This window comes from Gymnodraco acuticeps, unplaced genomic scaffold (genome assembly GCF_902827175.1).
Source record: "Gymnodraco acuticeps unplaced genomic scaffold, fGymAcu1.1, whole genome shotgun sequence".
NCBI lineage: Eukaryota > Metazoa > Chordata > Actinopteri > Perciformes > Bathydraconidae > Gymnodraco > Gymnodraco acuticeps.
Genome location: NW_022991920.1, coordinates 198,462 through 210,538, shown reverse-complemented (window position 1 = coordinate 210,538; position 12,077 = coordinate 198,462). Strand labels below are relative to the sequence as shown.

The following is a 12,077-nucleotide window of genomic DNA, read 5'->3' as shown; positions in this document are numbered from 1 at the left end:
TTTTGGTATTATAATATTTTAAATATTATTATGCCTCCAATAAATACAAATGAAAACGTTTTTTTTAAATAAAAAATGTAAATAAACAATTAACATTTGTGTGGCATATTCTTTCACACACAGTGACGTCAAGAGCTACCCACAATGCAACGCGCGCCATATATATATATATAAATACGCCATTTTCCTGGAGGTGCAAATATCCTGGAGGTGCAAATATAAACAGCTAGCTAACGTAGCCAGGTAGAGCGCACTAGGTTTTTTTTCTGAATTAACGACCGAAGAAATCGCTGCATGTCTTCGGATTACATCTCTGGACTTGAGGGGTGTGCTCTAGGTCGTTACCAGCGTAAACTAGAGCTGTGTGGGTTGTTACAGACTGCCTGCAGATGTATGGAAAAACGACCCTCGAAAGTGGCCTTCGTCGATTTTGGCTGCATCTACGTCTATCTTCTGGAAACACCAGGTGAATACCCCACTTGTCACAATAATATTATCATGCCATTGCATATATGTGGTATTTTAGAGTTGACTAGATATTGATTAAGGCAATAGACTATGATATTCTGCTTGCACCTCGTGTGAAATGGCGGATACCGGAAGTACGGTGTCGCCCTCGGCCCAATACCCGTATGTGTGTGTGAAAGAATAGGTGTACAGCAATTGTTTAAATAATAAACTGTTATGTTGTAGCACTAATGTAGTATGTATAGCTAATAAAGAGTAATAGTAAAAGTAATAATGTTGCTATACATTTGGGAACCATCTCCTTAATTAGTAATAAAAGTGTACGTGTGTGCCCATTTAAAGAATGGTTTAAAACAGTGTTGAATGGTTTTCCTGTTTTAGGATAAGTTGATCATGTCACCTTCATAAAGAATATAACAAAGTTGAAACTGTAGTTGGAACAAAGCAGCATTTACTAAATCCTGTTTGCAGTATTAGTCGTAACGAAATGGTCACTGCAGTGAAGTCACAACAATGGATCAAATACAAGAAAAACACCAAAGTAGAGCTTCTCCACTTCTGAGTGTAATCTGGAGACCTCCTCCATTAGGTGCGAGTGGACCTGTCACTCACCTGGCGGATGACGTAGGTCAGCTGGTCCGACTGCAGCACCATGCTCTTCAGCAGGCCGGAGTGACACGGCGTCACTCCTTTATACAGAGCCGGAGTGTAACATCTGAGGGCGTACCGCAGGTCGCTGGACGTCCTCCTCTCCTCCAAAATGTCCTCAAAGTCATCCCTCTTCTTCAGCATAGGGCTGTGCTATTATTAAAAAAAACAGCATACCATATTAGAATCAGACATTTCCATATTTCTGAGTTCTTGTCCCGGCCAATGACGTTATGTTTTCCTTTTGATTTGTTTGTCTGTTCGTCAACAGGATTACGTAAAAGTAATTGGCCGGATTTACATTAAACTTCAAGAACATTGGCAGCATGAACCAAGGAAAAACCCATACAAATGTTGGTGCAAATCTGAATCAAAGCAGATACACATACCTAGGCAGAGGTCTGCAAATCTATTATAATTTGTAAGCTATACATAGTTGTATATATTGATGACAAAGTCACAGCAATAGAAATAATAGAATCAGATATGCGATCAGATAATACAATAAAAGCTGTATGAGTTGTCAAAAATATTGTCATGGTGTAAACTTAGGCCAAAAGTCTAAGTACCAGTATTATATATCAACAGTTCAACCCAAGCTGAGGAGCAGTATTAGAAAACAATGGGTAAAATAAGTTCACTATGTAAACAGTCAAAATGTGGTGAGACAACAACACATTATGCTTAATAAGCACCAAATGCTCTGTTTGTTTGTTTTAGTATGGTTGTACATTAGTAGTAATGCATTTGGGTTTCACCTGTTTGTATGAAATGTCACATAGGAGAGTTAGCCACATTAGCTTAGCTCCCTGTCAAGCAAAGCAAAACATACATACCGAATAACCTGCGTTGGATGCCATCCTGTATCACACTTTACAAACTCATACACAATGCATCCGGTGAAGATATACACGCAGGGACGTTTGTCCGACTCCTGTCTCTTGAAATGTTGATATGAAAACGCTGAGGAACTTCTTTACATGGGCGTGTAACAAACTGGCACTTCCGCAACTACGGCAGCCGGGAAGGCTCATTCCGCCCGGTGGTGTTTGTTCACACGTGTTTTTTAACCAGACAGTTTGTTGTCATTTGGTTGTGATCGCTAAATCCCGATACGTTCGGGTATTTCTTGCTTTTATTTTGCTTGCACCATTATCTCAAAATGAACGGGAAGGAAGACGAAGATTGTCTGTTTCTTGAAAACATTTTGGATAAACTTTACGAGTTTGGTAAGTGCTGTTAGCTGTCTATGCTAGGTTTACTAGCATGCATTAAAAGGCTGGTATTGTGTGTTAATAATGTCTCATTGTTTTAACCGTTGGTCCACTGGCCTAATATAACTGCTTAAAACAAGATCAAGGTATTCATTTAGTTATTTATGGCAATTTAACTCAGTATAAAGATTGAACTCACTCTATAGTTAGCCACTGTTAGCTTCATAGTATAATAACTCGCAACCATGGTCTTAAAGGTGATTTTAGTCAACCTAGCGTAGATTTACACATTTATATTACACGCATTTGCAGTTTATAAAGACATTCAGAAACAACAACATTCTAACAGTATATAAGATAATAGCTAGTACTCACGCACATATGCATTGTGTAATTTTTCTTATACGTGTTGTATCTTTAATACTTTTTAATGAATGCTTCTTGGATAATACTAAGCTGTCTTTGGCTCTTTTCTGTAACAAATGCAAATGTCCCCTCTGTGGGACAATACACTGAGTAGCCACTTTATTAAGACCACCAGCAGAATCTAATGCAATACAATCTGTAAGACTTCCACTATCAACAACTTCAATAACATATAAACAGTCATTATTGTATTGCTTAGATTGTCTAATATGTGTAATTACAGCAACAAATGCTAATCATGTGTATCAAAAGTCGCAATGTGTGGAATAATATGTGTAATTCTTGCTTTTGTTTCTGCCTGATGGCGTAGATTATGGACCGGCATCAAAAAAGAAGCACAAGTCTCAGAAGAAGAATAAACGAAAAAGATGTGAGGAAGAGGAGAAGGAGGTACACGATGTGCGCAGTGACTCTGAAGATGCAGATCATGTTGGAACTGACAAGCAGCAACAAGTACAGAGAGAACAACCAGGTGACAGCAACACTCACATGTGAAAGACTTCATATCTTCTATTGACTTGTTTCCAGGTTGAATCCAAAAGTCATCAGGTTTTTTTTTTAATATTCATGTTTAAATTGCTTAAACTTAATAATATATGATCACTGCAGCTTTACATGTTTATTTCTACCTCTCATTTCCTCCAGTAAAGCTTCCCCACTCCCTAGTTTCACCTTTGCTGAACTTATGATGTGTTTTTCAGGTCCAGCCATCCAGCCGGCGAGCAAGGTGGAGGTCGTAACGTTTCAGGACCCCAGAAAGAAACCAAGGATTAAACAGAAGCCTCCCTCTGACAAAAAGCCTGTAAGTCTACGCTGCTTTAGCTTTCTCCGTGTGCCTACACAAATGACATCAATTACCCAAATCATTATGATTAAGGTCACATTATGACATGTTTTCAGGTGCATTAATTGTACATTGGCTTAACATGTTAGTGGTAAAGATTAAGTAAGAGTCGCATTTGTTTTTTAAATTTTATGCATAATGGTAAATGTAGGACCAACACCAAATTGTTATATTGGTTTACTGTAAGTATTTAGGTTATGTTCTGTATTTGTCTACCCTTCATGTTTGGTTATGTTTTACATTATGTGTTGCTTGTTAACACAAAAGGAGGTTTTGTTATTGAGTGGAAATATATTGATTTACAGGATAGAACAGTGGCATTAACGCTTATTTGAGAAGATAGAAAAAGTAGTGGTGGAAGAGCAACGTTACTTTTCTTTGGCAAGGTGTGACAAAATCCCTTTTGCAACATGAAGCCACCGGGGTCTGTTGCTTTTGTAACGAGAAGGGACAGTATACCTCACTCAGTGTTACAACAAGTTGCAAACAAACAATGTTAGCAAGTGCAGAACCTTTGACATTTTAAAATCCAACCTCATCCATATAGACGTGTGACCTCTAGTTGACCCTCTCTGTTGATGCTCTTCCTGTCACCTCCACTCACTTCTCCTCCCTCTCTTCTTGTCTTTGTTGTCTTCTACCTCAAGGCTCCTCAGAAGATAACGGAGGAGAAGGAGAGCGACCAGCCAGAAGAACTCAGTTTGGAAAAGGTGACAGTTATATCACAGTTTAATGTTGTGTTTTTCAGTTATATACTTTCAGTGTTGCTGTTTGTGGATTGATTCTTCTCGTGGCTTCACTTTGTCGCTGCATCGCTTTGTTGAGATTGTTATTTCTGTAATTATTATAATGTAGGTCTTTTAGAATATATCTGTTTTTTCATTCAAAGCTTCTATTGAGGTTTTCAAATGAAGCTTCAAAAAGTGTCATCAGATTTTGTGACGTCAAACCCCATAAGAAAATACCAGATTTAAGCGGCTAACAGAAAACTGAATAAAGCTTCAAACAACTGGTGCAGCCCAAATATAATGAACTTTCAATCAGCCCAATTTCTATCTGTGATATGTTTGGCTTCATACTGTATTTGTGTTTGTTCCACATCAGGCCCGTCTTGAGGTCCATCGGTTTGGAATCACAGGATATAAGAAGGAGCAGCAGAGAGTGTTTGAGCAGGACCGAGCCGTCATGCTGGGAGCCAGAGTAAGAAGAACAAATGAATACTTTTGGTGTTCATATTTAATAAGCATACTGTCAGAGAATATTTTAAGGAGATCTCTTTGTGTCTTGAGGTTCTCAGCTTTTCTGAGAAACTGTTAAATTACAAACATATGCTTTTCGTTAAGTCGCATATGCTCCTGCCTGTAATGTGAGGAGGACACAGGTCAAGAGGTCCTCTGCCTTCCTGTGGGTGAGAAGTTTGGCCCAACAGGTCTGTGTTCCAGTGTCTGGTAATGATTACGGTAGGAAAGGCGGGCTTTTTAGGTCCCTCCTTTAAGGATATATCTATCTATGTTTCTACTCTTTGTCTTCAGAGTGTTGCTAGGTGGCTCACATGAAAGTGTGATATACTTTGTGATCTCTCCGGCCGTATTCTACTCTCAATAAATATCAGGGTTTGACTAAAGCCGCTCCAGCTTCCATCCTTTCCTGAGCCTTGGCTCTGCATTGCTGCACAGAAGTTTCCATCACACATATCAGCCTTTTGAAAAAGCTGATTTAGCAGTTGTTAACATAACTATTGTCTCTTTAATCAGCCTCCTAAGAAGGAATACACGAACTACAAGATGCTGCAGCAGCAGATCAAAGACAAGAAGCAGAAAGCAAGGGAGGAGGTGCAGCCGGTGAGACCTGCATGCATTTAGTTAGTTACATCAATTAAAACGTATTAAAATAAACAATACAATGGTAATGAAAATACATAACCTTACTCTGAAATGTTCTTGTGCCCTGTTTTGTTTCTCTACAGGAGCTGAAGAAAAAGAAGAAGACCAGTAATCCGAGGTGGGTGAGACAGGTGTTCCTAAATATATCTGAAAACGTTCATGTGTAGAGATCACAGTGGTGTAAAGAATAATGAAACAGACACAGACTCGAACCAACAAACCGTTTCTTTTTAATAAGTGTCAAGAAATATGTAAATGATTTAACATTTTCCATAATGATCTCGAAGTACTTCCGAGGCACAGAATGCATCCTTCTAACAAACAATGAATCTTACTATCAGTGGTTAAACCCGTTTCCTGCGCTGCTGTTTCTCCTCCAGGGACAAGAAGAAGAGGGTGAGCTCTGGTTCTCGTTCTGAACCCTCAGGTCAGGTGGGCCGCTTCAAGAACGGCATGTTGATCCTCAGCTCCAAGGAGATCCAGAACGTCAAAGGCAACAAGAAGCGCAAATAGGTGAGTGGGTTCTTCTACTTTGAGCTAATGATGGAGAGAAATGAAAAAGGACAGCTACAGTTCTTATCTTGGGACTTCAAAGATAATTCAGATATTTTTGATTTTATGATCTAATTATCTATAGTCAGTAGATGTTGGTCAGCATGCCCCCAGTTTAAAGACACAGAAAGTGAACAGCTGTGGACAAAGGCACCACAAACCGTATTTTTCCACCTCAACAAATCAGTTTAGAAACTATATTTGAAATGCCTTACTCTCCGATAGTCCTTTCTGACAGGGAACTGAAGTCAATAGCAAGACTGTTGACAAAAACAGCCATTTTACCTCATTTAAAGGTCACCTATCAAGCTATTTGTAGGCAATAGCATAGGTCTCAGATATATACAAATATATAAAAAACATGTCTAAAGTGTTTTGCTCAAAATACCAAACAGATCACCCATTCTAGCCATGCCTCCTATCCCTCTATTTCACTTCCTGTTTCAAAAGTGCTAATTTGGGGGATAAAGCTTTAAAAAGATTGATTAAAAAAAAAAAGGAGGGGTCTGAGCTCATGCGGGACCCGGCAGCTACTGTCTAAACTAAATGCTGCCGTGATGAAACGCCATATCATGGATTATCAAGGATTGTCTCTGAAACAGTTTGGAGCTCAAAGGCTTTCTCTCTTGCCGGTTATACCACAAGGTGAGTTCCTTTCTATTTCCTGCTTCTTCACACACATGCTCTTGAGGTTGCATTTTGCATGATAGGTCCCCTTTAACTCAAAAGCTGCTTGTCTACCGATACCTCGATCTGTTCATTTGTGTTATCGTGCAACTTTGTAGTACTCAAACTAAGCCTATAAAATCACACAATAACACTGACAAGCTATCCAGTGGAGGCAGCTGTAGACCATCCATTGATAAAGTAAGCATACTGAGCACATGTGTCAATGTTTATGTTTGTAGGTGAGCGACTAAATCCTCCAGGATAGAGAAAACAGAATGGAGCAGAGGAAGAACGGCCGTCAGTGACTCGGCTGACTCCAGGACTGTTTGGATCCGCGCTAAATCCAACCTGAGGCTGTTTCCAGAGGAGAATATCAGAAAGTGGGCGGACGTGGATCCGCTTTACCAGCCTCCAAAATGGACCCTGAATGCGCTCAGTGGGAGGACGCCACTGAACAAAACTGGAGACTCTTGTGAAATAATTTTCCATCACAGTTAATTTATTTTGTTTTTATAAATAACAACAAAAAAGACATTTCAGTTTCTCGTGTTTTACACTGCAAAGGTTTTTAAATGATGTTACAATGCATTTCTCATATACAAACCATGAAGTCGTACAAAACATTTACATTGGCAGGGAGAGGAGGGGATCATTGTTAAAAAAAAAATATGATTCACACACAAGCAGACATGTTCATGAAGAAACACACAAAGTCTCTCATTGTAAACCCTTATTCACACGACTTCTTGACACCTGAAGACACTCCGTTCATGATGTAAACATTTCAGATCATTACAGAAAACCAGATCTTGTCACTTTAAAGGGAAAACACTAAAAAGTCGATGGTTTCCGAGCGATAAAGATGGCGGAGCAAGAGGTGTGATCTGGCAGTGTGTGGCTGGGTGAGGTCACAAATTCTCACACCGTTTTCTCGAAGCAGCTGTTGTATAATTTATACATTAAAAAAAAAAGTGTGTAAAGAAATATGAAGCTCATCTGCAGCACATTGTTTCAAGCTGTAAGCAAATCTGTTTCACGTTCAGATTCTGTAGCCAACCATAGACAGTAAATATATATATCATCAGAAGCCGTTCAACTTTAATACTGAACAAATTGAAGAGGGCACTATACAAAATAAAATAAATATATTTACATACTTTATAGAGTAAATACATCTGGCATTCTTTAAAGAGCTCAAAGCAGTGACATGCTTGCCCCAGCATTATATCTTGAATTAAATTAAATCTCACATTCATGGGTGGGTAAGTGTGGGGTAAAGGGACATGCCGTACAAGCACTCTCACTATACCATATCTAGACAGGAGTGACTTTAAATAAGCGTTCTGTTTGTATCTGTCACATTGGGTATTGTTTTGATGTATTAATTTAATTGTATTCAGAAAGAAAAAAGCATATTTTACCTGATAGAAAGTCTGACTTCCTGAATCTCCACCTACATGCTTAGTATTAGCTATTATTCCCTTCCTTCCTCTGCATCCTTTTTGACATCATCACAGCCTGCAGGCATGTTCCCCAAATCCTCTTTCAGATGAATGAAAGATTCACCTTTAGTTATCAGAGACATGTCTCTCTTTGCTCGTGGGCCTAAATTCCTGGTTGCAGCAAAGTTTAGCTCGGGGCAGATTTCTCTTCTGATGGGGGGGGGGGGGGCGGTCAGAGCAGTCTCACATCAGGCCAAAGTCAGCGGCATGTGGTAAGCTAGCGGTCTGATGCACGTCAGGAAAAAAAATCCCCTTTGGCGGAGAGTTTGATGTTTGAGTTCTGGATCGGGAGAAACTGCTCCAAGTCCTGACTTTGACACTAATGATGCATTCAAGTCACGTGGGAAATATGGGAACTGTAGGCGCCAGTTTCAGTTGGTAGACTGATACAGAATTCCAATTCATAATCAAATAAAATGGTTTTCTTTTGGACTATAATGCCTGGATTTATTGTTAGTAATGAAATGCTAAATTAGAGCTAAGAAAAAAATGCTTCTCTTGGCCACTTGAGGGCAGCAGAAACACAAGCGTTGACATCATCTTTTAACCTGATGATCTTGTTAGAAAATGGTTGCTTATTCAAACATCCAGCGGATACAGAGCAATGTTGACACTTCTTAGGTGTTGTGTTTTTAGCCAATAGACACATTTAGCCTAAATATTGTCTCTCTTTTAGCAAATTTCTTTGGTTTTCGCTCATGAGGGAGAAATCTGGTTCAGACGCTAAGGATGTCCTTATGTTTAGTGCTGGACACGTAGGCTACGTTGTTGTATCTACTTTTTGGGTCAAGATCAAGACAGGGTGAGTATTCTCTGTGGGTTCATCACTTTAAGTGACCCCGTTTCACATATGGTCCATTGTTGTCATAAGAGTATGGATTTTAGCCACTGTAAAATTATATTTCCCACATAATTTGAATGCAGCATCAAGTCAAATAATCCAGTTAAAGTAGAAGGGCTCTGCAGACTTCCCTAACACACCTGCAGTTTGTAACATTAAAGTTAACCAGTTTGATACATGATAAATAAATACATAATACCATCTCCCAACAAAAAGCTCTCTAAATATTCTTCAGTAGTAGTACTTTTTGAATACAAAAATGAAAGATATTACCTTATTCTACTCTATTGTTCTACAATTAAATTGATTCTTTAAAAAAATAAGGTACAGGTTAACACATTTTATAATGTCCCTGCTGTTGTATTGAAAGAAGACCTCATTAATTCCAATGAGCAATAGGCCTACCTATATTATTATTATCTCTGTTACCTGCCATATTTGAAGTTGGTGTTAAACTGCGAGTTAAAAATAATACAGGTTGGGTAACTAAGATGTATTTGCTCCCTGCAATCACAGATATTTGATATAAAATCTTGTAAAATGTAAATGACCGCTATTTTGTGTCCCTGATTAGACTTTTGAATATCATGAAAGCTGATCAAACGAGTGAGAGTAAAATAATCTGACAACTCTATATACAGTCAACTGAGATCAAACAGGATTAGTTCATTAATCCTGTCGTTGCCACGGCCCACCAGCAGGGGGCGAGCTGTCGTAACAATTGGCTTTCACATCACTCAAAGACAGAAATACAGACCACTATTTACAATACAGCCTCAGATATTTTGTAAACTTGTTCAACGCTTAATCCATGCTTTATATCACACATCATCATCAGTATTTACACTTCTTGTTGATTTCCATTCTCTCAAAAACCCACTTTCTGTATGGCAGGTGTCTTCTCTCTCACTCACAACATTATAGGGGTTATACATATTTCAGATAGGTTAAAAAGATTAATTTAAACATTTCCATCCTCCACTGCAATGAATTATATATACATGGGTAATGTAAAACAAACATATTTTAACCGTAGTCACAGTGGTGTGGTTGAATGTTGAAGCTACTCCTCAGGTGAGAAGTGCAGCATGCAGCTTCACCTGATGTGACTTTTTGAGCACGACACATCTCAGATGCCTGAAAGCGATTCTACAGAGAGACTGAGAGATGAGCACAGAGGGAAATTACCACGAGACAACCGCACTCTCCTCGTCCACCTTTTGATATATTATAGTAGCTCTTGGTCTTATGAAACAAAACAAAAAAGAGAGAGGCCCAGTTTGTTGTTGGAATCCATCCCTCGAGGTGGAAATATTTCCTCGAAGACGAGGTGAATCCAGAGCTGGGAGAGGCTGCAGGGAAAGCATCAAGGAAGGAAATGAATCAACCCTTTTCACCTGACTTTGATTCATTCAACTAGAAGAGGTACACACAACTGTGTCGTTTTGGAAACCAAATGAACAAAAAAAAAACGACACGCATATTTTAACATTTATCTCAATGACATGCCGTTTAGTCATTCTGCTATTCAGACAATGTTATTTGAAAATAACTTAATTTTTAAATTTAAATATTGATTGATATACTTTATTAATCCCTGTGGGGAAATTGTTTCTCTGCATTTGACCCATCCTAGTGTTAGGAGCAGTGTGCTGCCATTTTGAACGGCGCCCGGGGAGCAGTGTAGGGAACGGTGCCTTGCTCAGGGACACCTCGGTAGCACTTGGTCTTGCCGGGACTTGAACTGGTGACCTTCCAGTTGCCAAGCCAAGTCCCTATGGACTTCGCCACCACCGCCCCAAAAGTGAGGATCCCAACGTTTATGTTCAATTTAAATCCAGCCATTAAAACATGGAGTCTTCGGATCGATGAATTCATCAGTCCAAACTCTATATAGATGTTAAAGGGGCGAGAGAAACTCCCTCTGGAGGTAACTTTAGGATTTTAGCCTTTGCAGACCATTTACATGCACTAAAACCTATATACTGTTAAAAAAAGAAAAAGTATAAAATGGCCCCTTTAAAAGTCCTCCATTTAAAAAAAAAAAAAAGATGACAAGCCACCTTCAAATTGCACAACAAATCCTCACGAGACACGCACTGACTGACAAAAGAAAGCACAAAAGCAAAGTAACTAAATAAGACCTGTTTCCCCTGCAGGGTTTCCCATGCCCTGCAGATCTGTCTCTGAAAAATGAAATGGAGTCGAGCCCAATCCTTCCCAGCGTTTGGTGTGTAAACCTTTTTGACAAACGGCACCAAACAACCTTTGAATGCGATAAAGAAGGAGGAAAACCAGAACAGGCCGCGCTGACGGAGCCACGAAAGATAACGCTGAAAGAGAAGCTTTTAAATATTCCATGAGTGAAAAACATCCTGCGGTGCCGCTACTACAAAACACTCTCTTCATAGTTTTACCTTGAGAGCTGTAAAGACACCTGAGAGAGAGGCGGAGCAACAGTAAGCACCGAGGATTCCTTTTCTCCTGCTCTTCCTAAAAGCACTTTGTTCTCCAGGAGCTTTAGAAACGGATGGTGATGGTTTCTCCTGATGGTACGTTTGAAAGATAAATAGAGAACTTAAAAGCACAACATTGTTTCACTGCACAACGCGGGAATCTCCATTTCAGTCACTGCGAGGGCGGATTGGTTTAGTCTCAGGTCTGGAGGAAAAGGCTGTGATTTCCTTTTTGTTGAAAAGCTGGAAAAAGAAAAGATGGTAGCATCCCGGAGTTTGAGGAGTTAAATCTGCGATGTGAAAAAAGTATGGCAATCCACGGTAACTCCAGTTCTCTCTGTAGTTATATAGCCAATAGAAACCATGATGTTATTCTTTCATCCCACATTTTGGAGCAGGGTTTCATGTTGAAGTGTATCCAAGAGAAAGGGCACCTTGAGAGGGATCGGATAGGGCAGAATCTCATCTGATGTGACTCAAAATGTGGGAGCAAACTGCCTGTGACATGGTTGTGAGGGAGGGTCTCCTACTGCTTTGAATTTTTGGGCAGCTCCAGGCCCGTCAGTATGGTCGC

At 39.5% G+C, this 12,077-nt stretch overlaps 3 protein-coding genes across 3 annotated transcripts in view; 1 reads left to right on the top strand and 2 right to left on the bottom strand.

Annotated features, from left to right (window-relative positions):
- The window catches only part of gnpat (glyceronephosphate O-acyltransferase), a 23,235-nt gene extending 21,084 nt beyond the window's left edge, over positions 1 to 2,151 (bottom strand). The window contains exons 1-2 of the mRNA XM_034200176.1: positions 1,953 to 2,151; positions 1,081 to 1,269 (exon numbers count right to left, since the gene is read on the bottom strand). Coding sequence (XP_034056067.1) covers positions 1,081 to 1,269; positions 1,953 to 1,976 — 213 coding nt within the window. The 5' untranslated portion in view covers positions 1,977 to 2,151. The remainder of the gene's footprint in view (positions 1 to 1,080; positions 1,270 to 1,952) is intronic.
- Positions 2,125 to 7,238, top strand: cunh1orf131 (chromosome unknown C1orf131 homolog). Its single transcript, XM_034200177.1, has 9 exons — positions 2,125 to 2,345; positions 3,067 to 3,228; positions 3,458 to 3,558; positions 4,248 to 4,310; positions 4,705 to 4,800; positions 5,355 to 5,441; positions 5,567 to 5,601; positions 5,864 to 5,996; positions 6,944 to 7,238. Exons 1-8 carry the CDS (start codon positions 2,279 to 2,281, stop codon positions 5,994 to 5,996), a joined length of 744 nt encoding a protein of 247 aa, XP_034056068.1. The 5' UTR covers positions 2,125 to 2,278; the 3' UTR covers positions 6,944 to 7,238.
- Positions 7,183 to 12,077, bottom strand: part of LOC117535652 (tripartite motif-containing protein 67) — a 42,396-nt gene continuing 37,501 nt past the window's right edge. The window contains exon 12 of the mRNA XM_034200189.1: positions 7,183 to 12,077. Coding sequence (XP_034056080.1) covers positions 12,030 to 12,077 — 48 coding nt within the window. The 3' untranslated portion in view covers positions 7,183 to 12,029.

Coding starts and splice junctions, on each gene's coding strand:
- cunh1orf131 (XM_034200177.1), top strand. CDS start 2,279: ATGAACGGGAAGGAAGACGAAGATTGTCTGTTTCTTGAAAACATTTTG. Junction 3,229..3,457: donor AGTACAGAGAGAACAACCAG/GTGACAGCAACA, acceptor TGTGTTTTTCAG/GTCCAGCCATCCAGCCGGCG. Junction 5,602..5,863: donor AAGAAGACCAGTAATCCGAG/GTGGGTGAGACA, acceptor TTTCTCCTCCAG/GGACAAGAAGAAGAGGGTGA.